The sequence below is a fragment of the Engraulis encrasicolus genome, chromosome 24, assembly GCF_034702125.1.
Source record: "Engraulis encrasicolus isolate BLACKSEA-1 chromosome 24, IST_EnEncr_1.0, whole genome shotgun sequence".
NCBI classification, from domain to species: domain Eukaryota; kingdom Metazoa; phylum Chordata; class Actinopteri; order Clupeiformes; family Engraulidae; genus Engraulis; species Engraulis encrasicolus.
The window spans coordinates 21,053,373-21,066,708 of NC_085880.1; the positions used below are offsets into that span (position 1 = coordinate 21,053,373).

General features: G+C 45.5%; 1 protein-coding gene across 2 annotated transcripts; it reads right to left on the bottom strand.

Moving 5' to 3' along the window:
- Positions 1–499: 499 nt before the first annotated feature.
- Positions 500–13,131, bottom strand: slc16a12a (solute carrier family 16 member 12a). Of its 2 annotated transcripts, none has more exons than XM_063191609.1 (7): positions 13,045–13,131; positions 9,404–9,951; positions 7,977–8,080; positions 7,013–7,156; positions 5,223–6,429; positions 2,148–2,407; positions 500–1,645 (listed from the first exon to the last, which is right to left on the bottom strand). In XM_063191609.1, the coding sequence occupies exons 2-7, from the start codon at positions 9,544–9,546 to the stop codon at positions 1,440–1,442; spliced, it is 2,064 nt and encodes a 687-aa protein (XP_063047679.1). In that variant the 5' UTR covers positions 9,547–9,951; positions 13,045–13,131; the 3' UTR covers positions 500–1,439. The 2 variants fall into 2 exon arrangements, with proteins under 2 accessions (XP_063047679.1, XP_063047678.1); XM_063191608.1 differs by lacking the exon at positions 13,045–13,131 and adding an exon at positions 12,546–12,766.
- Positions 13,132–13,336: the final 205 nt, after the last annotated feature.

Sequence of the window (13,336 nt, forward strand, 5' to 3'; positions counted from 1 at the left end):
TTTGGGGATGCATGAATGCTGTCAACATTGGCAATCTGAAATACATCTAAAAGAAACATACATGTCAACATGCACTGTGACTACTGAAGCAGATCATGATATTCTCCATAGGATTGCATTCAAATCTCACACCAATCTATTTAAGCCAGATGCAGACTCAAAATTTAAAAGTTCAATGCAAAGAAAGGTTGAAACGTACACTGATGACCTCCCTTGTCATCCCTTTTCATTTCGAGACGATTCGAGCCAACATAGCCCCTTCTCTACCGGATTTTAATCTGGGGTGTACTCACTTTTGTGAGTACATGTTCAAACATTAATGGCTGTATTTTGTTTTTTTCTGGGTGAACAAGAAATTTAAGCGGTTAAATATGTTGTTAAAAGGTCACTAATCATTGTGTCAAAGTGAAATTTCTGTAATGCTTTCCTATGAAAAGATATACTCAAAAATCTGCAAAACTGTGAGGGGTGTATTCACTTTCGTGATATACTGTATAGTTTGAAAAAAGATGCATCATGACACGTGAGGATATCTGGTAGGCTGTATGTTTCAAAGAAAATAAGGGCAATTTTTTCAGATTTATCACATGTATTTTGAATGTTAAATAAAGGTCATTACTGTCTTTACCCAGCGACGCATAAGGCATGAGACTGGAGGACTGGAATCATCATGAGTTTGGGGAATGGATTTGCACAGGGTATGCTTTTGGATCACTTTCCAGCAGAGGGGGACAAACCAGCTTATAGAAAATAAAGGTCCTGCCAGGTGTCCAGCCCACATGTGTGTGATGGACTGGCCATCACTAGGGTTGTGGGTGCATTCTGACTATCAAGCCAACTAGCCTTTGGTGTAGCGATTAGAGGATGGCGGAGTATGGTACACCAGAAGGTCCGGGTTTGAGTCCCAGCAGGGCAACTCTACTCCTCTTCGCTACAATGAGCTCCTGATATGCCATTTTATAGCTACCGGTACTTGACTCATGAGGTGGGCTAATTGAAATCAGCTGCTTCAGTGACTTTTCTGCATGGAACATGTGGCAGGAATTATATTTTTTGAGGGTGGTATGTCCACCTCTGCTTTCCAACACTTTTTGAAGGCACCTTAAATGTTGCCCTTAGGCAAAGTTTTTCGTTAGGCATCGTCAGTGGCTGGCATCAGTGGTAACTTCACCCCAGGTCACAAAGTGACACTGAAGCATTTCACCTTTTTCATAAGGAAGGCAGCAAATGTCTACAAGTCACTCTAGCTCCTCATGTGTGCAATTACAGGTACATCAGTGATGGGCAACCTGGATTCGCTAGTTACAATCCAGTGCCACATATTCCAAATGACATTCATTCAGCCATGTAATCACCTAGTTGAACTGGCAGGTAAAATAAGGCACTGGATATATGGCACTGGATTATAAACTAATGAACCCACGCTGCCTGTCACTGAATTAGATGATGGTGGGTGCGCTGGGATGCTGCGGCTTGGTTGGCTTGAGGAAGTCCACTTGGCCCGGAGGCTGGAGGGGGGAGCGGCTCCCCCGGCAGCAGTGCCTGAGCAGGCAGACTGCACCCAGCACCACCGAGCTGGTCATGATGGAAAACCCACTCAGGATGAACGCGGCCATGTAAGATCCAGTGTGGTCCACCAACCAACCTGACGAGTGAAATGAAACGATTAGGGAGAAGGAGTAACAGAGAGAGAGAGAGAAATGGGGAGACATACATAAGGAGAGACCGAAAATGCATTCGTAGCCTACATATAACATAAGGATACACTACTAGGAACCAGATGGTCGGGTGTACTGTGTGTGTGTGTGTGTGTGTGTGTGTGTGTGTGTGTGTGTGTGTGTGTGTGTGTGTGTGCGTGTGCGTGTGTGCGTGTGTGCGTGTGTGTGTGAACATCAGATCACAGGTTTGGGTGAGACATGCTGCTCCTACAGTATCCACCTTATTACCGTGCTCATTAACCCCGCCCATTTTGACATTTATTGTGCTCCCACAGCACTTCCTGTCTGCTAGTTCTGGTCAGGCTACCCACAGACCTTTTGAATGACTTAGCACTAGCAACTGCTAACAAAATAGTAATGGAGCCGCCCTTGTTACATTGGATAATAAGGTGGATATGCGCATTTTTGCCACACTGTGGTGCCACTCACCTCCGATTGGTGGACTGATGAGGTACGGGATGGCGTGCAGGAAGTAGACCACCCCCAAGGCCGAGGAGAGGTAGGTGGGCCCCACGATGTCCGAGGTCACCACGGGGATGAGCGCCACGTAGGCCCCGTCGAAGTAGCCGTAGAGCAGCGAGAAGGGCACCAGCAGCGGGAAGCTGTGCAGCAGCGGCACCAGGAAGCAGCTGAAGCCCTCCAGCCCCACGGCCAGCATGTAGCTCACCATGCGGTACGGACGCAAGCAGCTGAGGACACAGCGGACACACACACAGTTTACACTTACAATCAATGAGGGTCTTAGCCTCAGCTAGTAGGCAATGTAATTTACAATCGGTATGGACAGTGACAACCGAGGACAGGCGGCATAGCAGCATAGAACAGGTATTGTTTCCACCTGTCCCGGTTTTTCCTGGACACTGAATGAAGGATGCCCTTGCATAGAAGTAAAAAGGTTGATTGAGTTTGAAATGGTTGTTTGTCAAACAGAGGTGAGGTGGCAACCCTACATACAGGTTACACTCAGTCAACAAGGGTCTTGGCCTAGTCACACCCCAAAACATCAGGTGAAGTTGACGAAGGGTCTAGGAACCAGTCACAGGTAGAGGGTGGGGGGCGGGCCAAAAGTTTGTCTTTCAAATCCCTCTCTAGCTTATCACTAGACCCACTCAGCAGTGAGTTGCATTTGCTGAGGTCAGGAGTCTAGATTTCTAGGTTACAAGGGTCTCTGTTGTCTGTCAGACTATACCATAAAAAGTTACGTTTTATGGCAACCTACTGCATGACAGCTGACTGACAGAGCACAACGTTTTATATATGCTGTAAAACGGTGCTTAAAGCACAAGGATGTAAACTAAGAGCTATACACAAAGAACAAAGTTCTACACAGTGTAGAAAAGGTTGCCATAACTGAACCTAATAAAATGAGGCAAGCTGTTGCATGAACCATTTCAAGTTAGTCTGGCAAGTTTCAGCAAGTGCAATGTGCATTATAATCTATAAAAAACTATAAAACTCCTAAGCACTGACCATTTTGCTTTATTCACGACAGTTTAGGTGTGCAAAAAGTTATTAGTTCAGTGATACAGCACATTAGAACAGCTTCCTTGACCATGTCGTTCACCTGTGGAACACTTTGTTTTCTGCTGATAAATTTAGTGGCAGCCTTGGCAACTGCCATTGCCACCATGGTGGTAAATACGAAATAATCATTTACAATAGCAGTTGTGTCTTCATGGATTCAATAAGGTTAATTAAATGAATATGAATAAAAAAGTTCTAAGACCACAACTTGGCATCTGGTTGTGCCAGTTTGTTGAAAAGTCTGAACGACATGACAATACCCTTGTTATTACATTAGCACTGGTCTCACATAAATGATATAACCTGGCCCTTACCATTTTGGTAATAACAAGCTTACTATAATATAGACAGCATGAAAGGGTGACGTAAAACATTACAAAATGGTCACTGCCACTGTGGTAAAAACAAAAACATATCAAATGACCTGGGGACCATTCCATCAACGGCGGTTACCCCAAATCCTAGCTCAAGTCTGTAAACTGCGCTATTTTTAGACAGAGATCCGTTCCATCAGCCTTGCTAACCTGTAACTCAGTTGCCACGGTAATAAATGCTCCAACTCTAACCTGGTAGCTCCCAGGTTAAACACTAGGCTAAATGAATCAGTGTTGCAAAAAAAATGAACCTGTAGGAAACAATGCAACAGTGGGCACGTTCCGCTTAATTCCCGCCATCATTTTACGAGATCAAAGTGAACCAGTCACTCGATTTTAATCGTCTATGATGTGATAATGCCAGTAAAAAAATACAATAGTTAGGCTACCATTGTCTTTCATTTCGGGGGGATTTCTGATAATCAGCACATTTTTAAAAACTTTTATAGTGTTGATTTACTAGTAGGCCTATCACCTTGAACAATTCCTTCAACAAAGACGAAGACGTGAGTGGCCCAGTGGACAGGTGCGCTTAATGTGTGGTCGCCCCGGGTTCAAGTCTTGTATGGCGACAGGTTATAGAAATGGAAATTTTAAAACATAGGCTACTTTTGCCTAATCTCTCCTTTGACGTCGTTTTGTGGCTGCCTTCATTTGCTATCAAGCAATAGGCCTACAGTTAAATGTAGGCCTAGGCCTTAATATTTTACAGCATAAGCAATAAAAAAAAACGTCTTCACAACCACCATACAGATGCCGACGCTTGAGTTTGCATTGCAATGATTCAAGAAATGATCTCTGCCTAACGTTTTACCTAGGCTATGCTTTATTTCATCCGAAAACAAATTCTTCTGAAAGATAAAATTGAAACACCTCAGATGATGCACACATTTTATTTTTTGAAATGGTGGCATTCGAAGCTTGGACGAGGTTCTCCCGTTGATGATTGAGTTGTGTCATTGCGCACAGTGGGGATTGAACGCGGGCCTCTCAATTGGAATGCGGTTGCGTTACCCCGACGCGGTTAATACAGGTCTGTGGGCTAGCCAGGACAACAGGTGTTGTCTATCACAGCAGCTGATTAGAGTGACAAAAGACCGGACCCCCTGCGGAGTGATATGAAACATTCGCTTTAGCCACTGACTTGTATACAAGCCAGTGGCTTTAGCAGTGAACGTCTTGTTGCCATTGACAGCGGTAGCCAGGACAACGGGTGCTGTCTATCACAGCAGTTGATTAGAGTCTTGTTGAAAAGTCGCTTTAGCAGTGAAAAGTCTTGTTGCCATTGACAGCGGTCTGTTATAGACCAACCCGTCCGTTATCGAAAAATAACAGACGTCCGAACGTTGGGGAGCCCCGTTGAAATGAATGGAGCATTCGACAGATGACGTCACAACCATATAATAAATATTACTTAATATTGTCATGCAATGTATTGAAAAGCATATTTGTTGCGTATACACACTTCAAATCCGTAATCCATTCGAAGGTGACGTTCTATGTATTTCGTTATATAGTACAATGTAATATGCTTATACAACGTATTACAATAAGTTTTCATGTGATGTATTGGAAAATAAATTTTCACTGCGTATTGGGAACTCACTTCAAATCAGTCATCCAGCCGAAGGTGACGTTTCCCACGATGCTGATGACGCCCATGATGGAGATGAGTAGCGCCGCCTGCTGGTGGCCTACTCCCATGCTCAGCGCGTACGGCACCAGGTAGACGAAGGGCACGCTGCAGCCGTAGGCCAGGAACAGGAAGGACACTGAGAGCAACAGGAAGTCCGTCATCAGCAGGAAGCCGTACTCCTCCGTAGGGGGCAGGCAGCGGCGCAGGCAGCTTCCCTTACCCCCGTCTGTGGCTATGGGGGCACACTTTTCAGTCCATTCATTGCTGACTGGTACTGGGACCCAGGCCTCATCGAGAGGCTTTGTCTCTGAAGGCTTAGTGTCCTGTAATTTTGAGTCAGGTTGGTGAACATCGGCTTGCTTTGGTGTAGATAAGGGTAATGTCTGGGATGTCGGACCTGCTGGTTTGGAGTGTTCAGCGTGGGCCGGCGTCTCAGAATCGGTACAGGTGGTCTTCTCGTCTTCAACCTGATTTGTCTCAGAATGGGCTGACGCAGTGCTCATACTGTCAGATGTCTCATCAATCATGTACGCAGTGTCAGCCTCTGTGTCGGATGGCACTCCGCTTCCTGGATAGATGTATGCTGGTTGTGTGTCGCTTCCTTGAATGGTTTCCTCGTACGTCGGCAAATAGCAGCTCTTGTCAACATTTTCATCTGCCTCATCCACACCATCAGCTGCATACTTCCATTCACTCTGCTTCTCAACATACTCCTCTTCCCCTCCTTCGTCCTCTACCGTCGCCCCACACCCCTTCAGAATCTCACCGAAAGCCTCTTCATCAGCGAGCTGCTTCTTCAAGTCTGACGACTCGTCGTGCTTCAACGGAACGTCGCCCTGATTGCCGTCAGCTAAGATCACCAACTGTCCCTTCTCCTTCTTGATGTCATCATCATCGTCGTCATCCTCGACCCCCTCCCCTGTCCGCTCGCCGGCGAGCCCCTCGGCAGGTTTCAGCAGGGCTCCGCAGATGCACAGGTGTGACACCAGCCCCCCCAGGATGAGCAGCGCCCCCCGCCAGGTGTACAGCTCGATCAGCTCCTGCACCACGGGCGCCAGTATGAAGGTGCCGATGCCGCTGCCCGACATGGCCAGGCCGTACGCCAGGGCCTTCCTCCGGCTGAAGTACATGCCCACCATGGCCACCGCTGGGGTGTAGCTCAGCGCAAAGCCCAGACCTTTAGGATAGGACACAGGGGACAGGGGACAGGGGTCAGACATACACTTTTACAAGAAGACACAGTAACACAGACTCTCTCTCTCTCTCTCTCTCTCTCTCTCTCTCTCTGGTAAATGTTCTATTAGGAATGGCAAAGTTAGCCATTTGGCTGACCCGCAAGCAGAAAATGCTGAACCTGGTGTATGTAGACCCCTTAGAGGGTTTCTTGGGAATTGCTAAAAGTCGCATCAAGGTGGAATACATGTATTATCACTTGGTCAATGATTTGGAGAAATGTTCAAACGTTTGGTGTGTGGGGGGTGTGTTGTGTGAGGTTGGGGGGGACGGAGAGCTGATTGTGAACATATAGGGGGGGTGTTGGTCTGCTTTTGGGCAGTGGCTGTACTGTGCTAATGATGGCTGAATGGTGTTAATAAAAGGCTTTTTAAAGGTCTCTCTCTCTCTCTCTCTCTCTCTCTCTCTCTCTCTCTCTCTCTCTCTCTCTCTCTCTCTCTCTCTCTCTCTCTCTCTCTCTCTCTCTCTCTCTCTCTCTCTCACACACACACACACACACATAAACACACACACACACACACACTCACCTGTGACGATACCCAGGCTGAGGTAGAGGAATTCGAGGCTGGTGGCGAAGGAGCTCATGATGAGGCCGGTAGAGGACAGGCAGCCTCCCAGCATCACAGCTGCTCGGTGGGACAGGCGGTTCCCAATGAAGCTACCCAGCGGAGCTGCAACAGGCAGGGCAACAACAGCATCAACATCTATTCACATTGCCATCTTGGATGAGAGAGGATGAAAAGTGATGTAAAATTGCAGACAATAAAGGTGAACTGTGTAGGATGGTGGCCAGTAGGTATTGCATCTATGCTGGTTATTGATGTGCTACCTATCACCAAATTGTATCTTTTCATGAATTAATTATGAACGAATTTTTACGAGCATGACCAAAGTACAGTAAATGTAAAAAATGTAAAAAAAAATGTCTAACCATTTTCAAAATTCTGGACCATGGAGAAGATCCCTCTTTTCATGTATGGAAAGTGCAATTTTCCCAGTCATAATGAATACTTCTTTATTTTTTTCTTCATTTTTGTTTTAAAAAAGGTAACATTTGTGAAGGGGCAGCATGCATTCTGGAAATGGACTATCAGCTTTACTCTGTAGATATTTCTTATAGATTACTCATTTATCTTAACCCCTTAACCTTTTTATGTGTTTTTAAATGTTCTTTGTGTCTGTTAAATGTTTTATGTGTGTGTATGTGGGTGTGGGTGTGAGAGGTCTACCACCACTGCAAAACAATTGCCCATACTAGGACAAATAAAGGCTACTACTACTATCGCTACTATTAAAAATATTACAGAGTGCACCTTTAAAGCAACAACAGTTCGCTGTGTTCCTCTTTTTCCACCCTACGCAAGCATTCCTATATTCCAGCTATAAAGGCATAAAGTGACACATATGTGTAGCAATACCAGTAAGCAATCATGTGTTATAGCACTGATACGAAGAGAGCCGACACAGGATGCAAAGAACCCTAACACCCACCACATAACATGGTCATGGAGTCGACGATGGAATGGATCCAAGCAGTGGTGGAGTAATCTTTGGCAAACTGGTACTGAAACTCCACAAAGAAGATGGAGATGCACCTGAAATTAAATATATATATATATATAATTTAAGCAGTACTGTCAATGCCCAGCGTCTTTAGTACTAAGTTGTCACCAAACGATAGACATCCTTGGTCCTGTCATTAAAATGCAACCTGAGAATAACCAGGTAATACAAAAAATGTGTTTCAAAAAAGATATTAATGGATTTGTTATGGCTTTATAAGAATCCTAAAATAGTATGCTTTGTGTAACATTAAAAAGATTGAAAATGGAACCCTAATATACTTTGTTTACTTATTAAAATCTATGTTTATTTACTCACATGGCTTTCTCTGGCTAAAACTTTGCCAAGGTTTGAAATTTTACATAATAACCAAGGGTTTTAAGCTCAATAAATGTTACACGTAGGGGGTTTAAAGCATGTGACATGTGAACAAAGGAACCACATGTGAACAAAGGAATTGTAACACCCTGTGCCTTGAGAGAGAGAATGAACTAACAGCTTGACACACACACACGCACACCAAATTGTGTCAAATCCCTGATATAGTGATACAAATGTGAAGGTTTATATGTGAGGAAATGGGATGTCATGTGAGGGAAGCACATTACTAAACACTTTGGTTTAAAAAATTCTGTAGGACTAACAGCTTACTGCTGAACAAGGTCATTAGGCCCATTAAGTGTGGAAAACAGTTAACAGTTGCTGTTTAACCCCTTAGCTGTCACCAAAAGTGTAATGCCTATGTCTTCATCGGTTACTTAAGGCTCTCGGTACTGTCATAGCAATGTTGTTATGATGTAGTTGAATATTTTCAGCAATAGTGAATAGGCCCTCCGGCAACCCCATTTGTAGTGAGAGGCTACAGAAATACTGTGTTCTGTAGTTTCCAAATATATGCATGTACACCTTATTACGGTTGAATGTAAATGCAAACTCTTAGTCATGTTCAATTATTAAAGAAAAAAAAACTAATCACCGCCTTTAGGGTTCCAAAACTATGAACTAAGCACTCATTTGACTATATGCACTATACGTCTGTGTGTCTGTGTGTGTGTGTGTGTGTGTGTGTGTGTGTGTGTGTGTGTGTGTGTGTGTGTGTGAGTGTGTGTGTGTGTGTGTGTGTGTGTGTGTGTGTGTGTGTGTGTGTGTGTGTGTGTGTGTGTGTGTGTGTGTGTTGTTTAGAGAGAGAGAGAGAGAGAGAGAGAGAGAGGGGAAAGAGAAAGAGAAGGTGCATGGGCATGGGCATGAGTGAGTATACACGTGTGCGTGAAAGCATCATTTTGACTTTATGTTGGACATCGGCGCTAGTGTCGCTGCGTCTTTGTGTGTGTGTGTGTCACCTGGTGATAACTCACCTGGTGATTGCTCGGGTGCAGACGGTGGTGAGGAAGCAGCAGGCTACCACCACCCAGCCATAGCCACCATCCGGAGCCTCCACAGCAGGGGCAGCAGTGGCACTTCCACCACCGCTGGGGTGCTTGGTGGCCTTATTAGCCATGCTCTTCTCTTCTGTCCCCTCACCTCACTACACCACAGCCTTGTGTGACTATAATAACACCCCCGGCAGTCAAGGCAGTGACCACTCAATCTTTTGGAAGTACTGGGCACTCAACCCCCCCTGCTCTAACCTGGCAACTCCTACTGTATCCTTGTGCCTTGTTCTCTCTTTTTCTATTTTCTTTTCTTTTCTCAGCTTTTATTTTTTATCATGTATTCAGGCTCTTCTTGATGACTATGCTATGGGGTTGGCAGCCGCTGGTTCCCGCCCGCCTTGGGTCTCTGCGCATGCCGATGCCACGACTCCTGGGTCTCCGGTTGTTCATGTCATGGACTCTGCCCCCCCCCTCTCTCTGTCTCTCTCAGTTACAGATGCTCAGTAGGGACACCTGGAGAACGGGGACACCTGGAAATGATCAAATGGAAAGGTGATTAGTGGGATGGATGGATGGATGGACCTACGGACAGACAGACAGAGAGACAGACAGACAGACACAGAGACAGACACAGAGACAGACACAGAGACAGACAGACAGACCGCATTGATGCTTGGTGGCAGGAGGGCGCATTTTAACGTAAAAAAGTACACCACAACCTAACACCTCTGACATCCTGACTCGATGATTGCCCTGACAAGGCAAACCCCCCATCCCTACAGGGTGCCTTTGGGATTCCTGCGTCTTCTTTACTCAGCTCTCATCCACCCCTTAAAAGCCCCTTTACTTTAGCAGGCCCAGCTCAATGAGGAGCTATCTGCATTAGCATCTCCATTTACATCCAGTGATAGTGATGACAGTGTGAATCCCAAACAATGGCCCCCCCAGACTCCAGCCGTGAGGCGAGGCTATGAAACGATAGGGCCCGAGGGAAGGGGAGGGAAGAGGAGAGGAGGGGAGGGGAGGGGAGGGGAGAGGGGGAAAAAAGACTCGTTGTTTGTAAGCGAGCTCTTGGACTGATCTGAGACCAGCCGGCCGGCAATGACACAAAGAGGGGGATTCTAAAGCGTCGCTCTGCGGCTGCTCCAGTGCACCATCCTGCAGAGCTTTGTTGGGGTGCTGTGCTGTGCTGCTGCCGGTCGGGATCAGGGAGCAGGCAGCATTGCGTGCACGCATCGCACAAGGAAGCTGATTATCTCTTTCAAACGTGACTGGGCAATGTTTGTGCCCCGTTCTGGTGGCAGGTCCTCCCCTTGGACGCCCACGTGACCGGCTCCGTCCACTTGGAAGTTACACTCCCCCCCCCCCCCCTCTCCCAGTCCCAGCACCCCCTGTGACACAGCCATGCGGACTGCTAGATGAGCAGTGTGTGTGTGTGTGTGTGTGTGTGTGTGTGTGTGTGTGTGTGTGTGTGTGTGTGTGTGTGTGTGTGTGTGTGTGTGTGTGTGTTGAAAGGGGTGGTAAGGGACATCTTGTCTATTCATGTGATAAGAATGGAGGTTTCAAAGAGTAACATGAAAATGCCAAGGGTAACCAACTGGGCATGTGGCCTAAGTGGCCAGTGGTGATTGCTCGTAACGGTCAGAAGCAATGCCCGAAAAACAAAACAGAGGTCTTCCCCATCTCCAGATATATAATGATTGACATAATGATTGATATCACTTTCCTAGCCTGATGCCTGGAATCTTGGGCATGCTGGATCCTGGACCTTGCTGTAACCTGCTTATATGCTGCTGATATTTGGCTATGAGGTTGGTCATGGATGGTCTGGCTGAGACACCCTTTGGCTGAGACAGTCCATTGGTCCCACATCACTAAGACTTTTAACATTATTTTTTTAGGCCCATTGGTCCCACAGCCCATTGGTGCCACAGTATATTCCTGCTGCTCCATGTTCCCACATTTCTAAGAATGTATTACAATTTAGGCCCCATGTTCCAAAGGCACGTTCTCTTAGTTTACTCGGAAATGTGGGGACATGGATAACGGCCTATATTTGAATAATTTCTTTCAAATGTCGGCACATGGAGTGCAGGAATAAGCTATGGGGCCAATGGGCCGTGGGACCCCCCACGGGGATATTCCAAGTGGTCCCTGAAATCGTTTTAAAGAAATCTGAATAATATTTGTTGCTGTTTTGCTATTGACTATTCATTGGAGTTGTATTGCTTACTGGGTCAAAGATGGGCCCCGAACATTTGAGAACATTTGAAGTGGGCAGCGGGCCCCAAGCAGAGAAAAGTTGAGAATCACCGGTCTACATACAGTATTACCATCCCCGGAACACGTGTAGGGTTAATAAAAATGAGGACTCGAAGGGTGCTGCATTGTTGTCGGAAATTGCAATGTATTCCTTCTAACGCAGCAAAAGTTTAGGAAAGTAGCGTCCAAACATGCCGCGTTGATTTTTTTCTTCATTTATAATTCATGAGACAGGCATTTGGCAGAAATTACATTACCGTTTAATGATTGCAAAAACACTTCATGCTTAGAGACTAGAAAAAACGTGTACATGGATGGTGGTGGCGTGCCCAATTAAAAGTTGTTCCAGTGGACCACTTTAGCATGCCTTTGCCTACCTATTGAGATGGGGAAAGGTCGAATGAAGTAAAGAGCGCACTTATTGACATCACCTTGACTTCCCCCACTCGTGCAGGCTAATTATTAACAAGGTTGTAAATATTTTTGTGGGGAAAATGGTCTGAACACTGTGTATTCTCTATGGGGGTTGTGAAATGGATTCAAATGGCGCAACAATTAAAGCGTATCGGCTCCTCATCAGGCCAGGTTGCAAATAACAGAAATTAAACTGCATTGAACTACTAGGATTATATCTACTTTCTAGTTTGTCTCTCATGGTACATTACTCCGGCAAACTCTGAATATTGATTTGGTGCATCCAAGACCGTGCGTAATGGCAACAGCCAAACCGTTATCTGTTGCACAATTACGCGCAATTAAGAATATGAAACAGGTTACATTTAGTTGTAATGGTGCGCAATAAATAAAAATAATACACAGTAGCATGCTGTTACAGAAAGTATGGAACGGTTATGTCACTTACTGAAGATGTTGGGAACCTCGTCAGTAATTCCTGGTGGCAAACCTCCAATGCGAGACATTATTCCTAAAGCAACGAGTTTGCTAGTCGCAAATGTTACGCCAGTATTTTTGCACTAAGTTTCAGCGGAAGTGATGCTTTAGTCGCATTCATAACTGCGTAGGAAATCCTCAAGCACCCCTCTGTCCTGCGTACCCTCGTTGTACCTCAGAGAACAACGATGAGCGCAAACACTGGTCTGTGTGATTCGGAAGTGACAAGGACAACCCATTACCCTGATCGGTCTTTTATACAAAATGTTACTGGTGGTGGTACACATGATCAGAGTTGCAACAATTATTGAAATAACTTTTTTTTCCCCAGGTGACAAAAGGTTTGTTCAGCCTGGAATGTCCATGTTCAGAGTTTGCGACGCACAGTTTATTCTAACCACAACAAAAATCTTACATTTGATTTTCATAATGTAAATGAAGAACGGTATCCGGTGAAAAAATGTACTTACAATACAGCGGCATCTGTGCTTGTTATGTCCGTTAGGTCTGGGTGGTAGGCATCATGATCATAACTGATGGAGAGGGCAGGAGGAGCGCCATATGCGCACTCAAAGCGGGACATGAACCTGTCCTTCTTATGTGAGGGCAAACGAGGACTATGCCCTCCCTACATCTGTTCCTGTAAATAATTATTTAATTAATAGAACATCTAACAATGCAATAACAATTGCCATAATAAATAATCTTTGATCAAGGTGGTGGTCACCGTCACAAAATCACCAAGGCCTTTGAAAAACAGTA

Bases quoted from the DNA above. Each gene is read 5' to 3' on its own strand.
- slc16a12a (XM_063191609.1), bottom strand. From the start codon at position 9,546: ATGGCTAATAAGGCCACCAAGCACCCCAGCGGTGGTGGAAGTGCCACT. The intron at 7,157-7,976 runs GTGGGTGTTAGG...TGCCTGTTGCAG, and splicing joins CTCCATGACCATGTTATGTG to CTCCGCTGGGTAGCTTCATT. The intron at 2,408-5,222 runs GTGAGTTCCCAA...CTGTGTCCTCAG, and splicing joins GGCTGGATGACTGATTTGAA to CTGCTTGCGTCCGTACCGCA.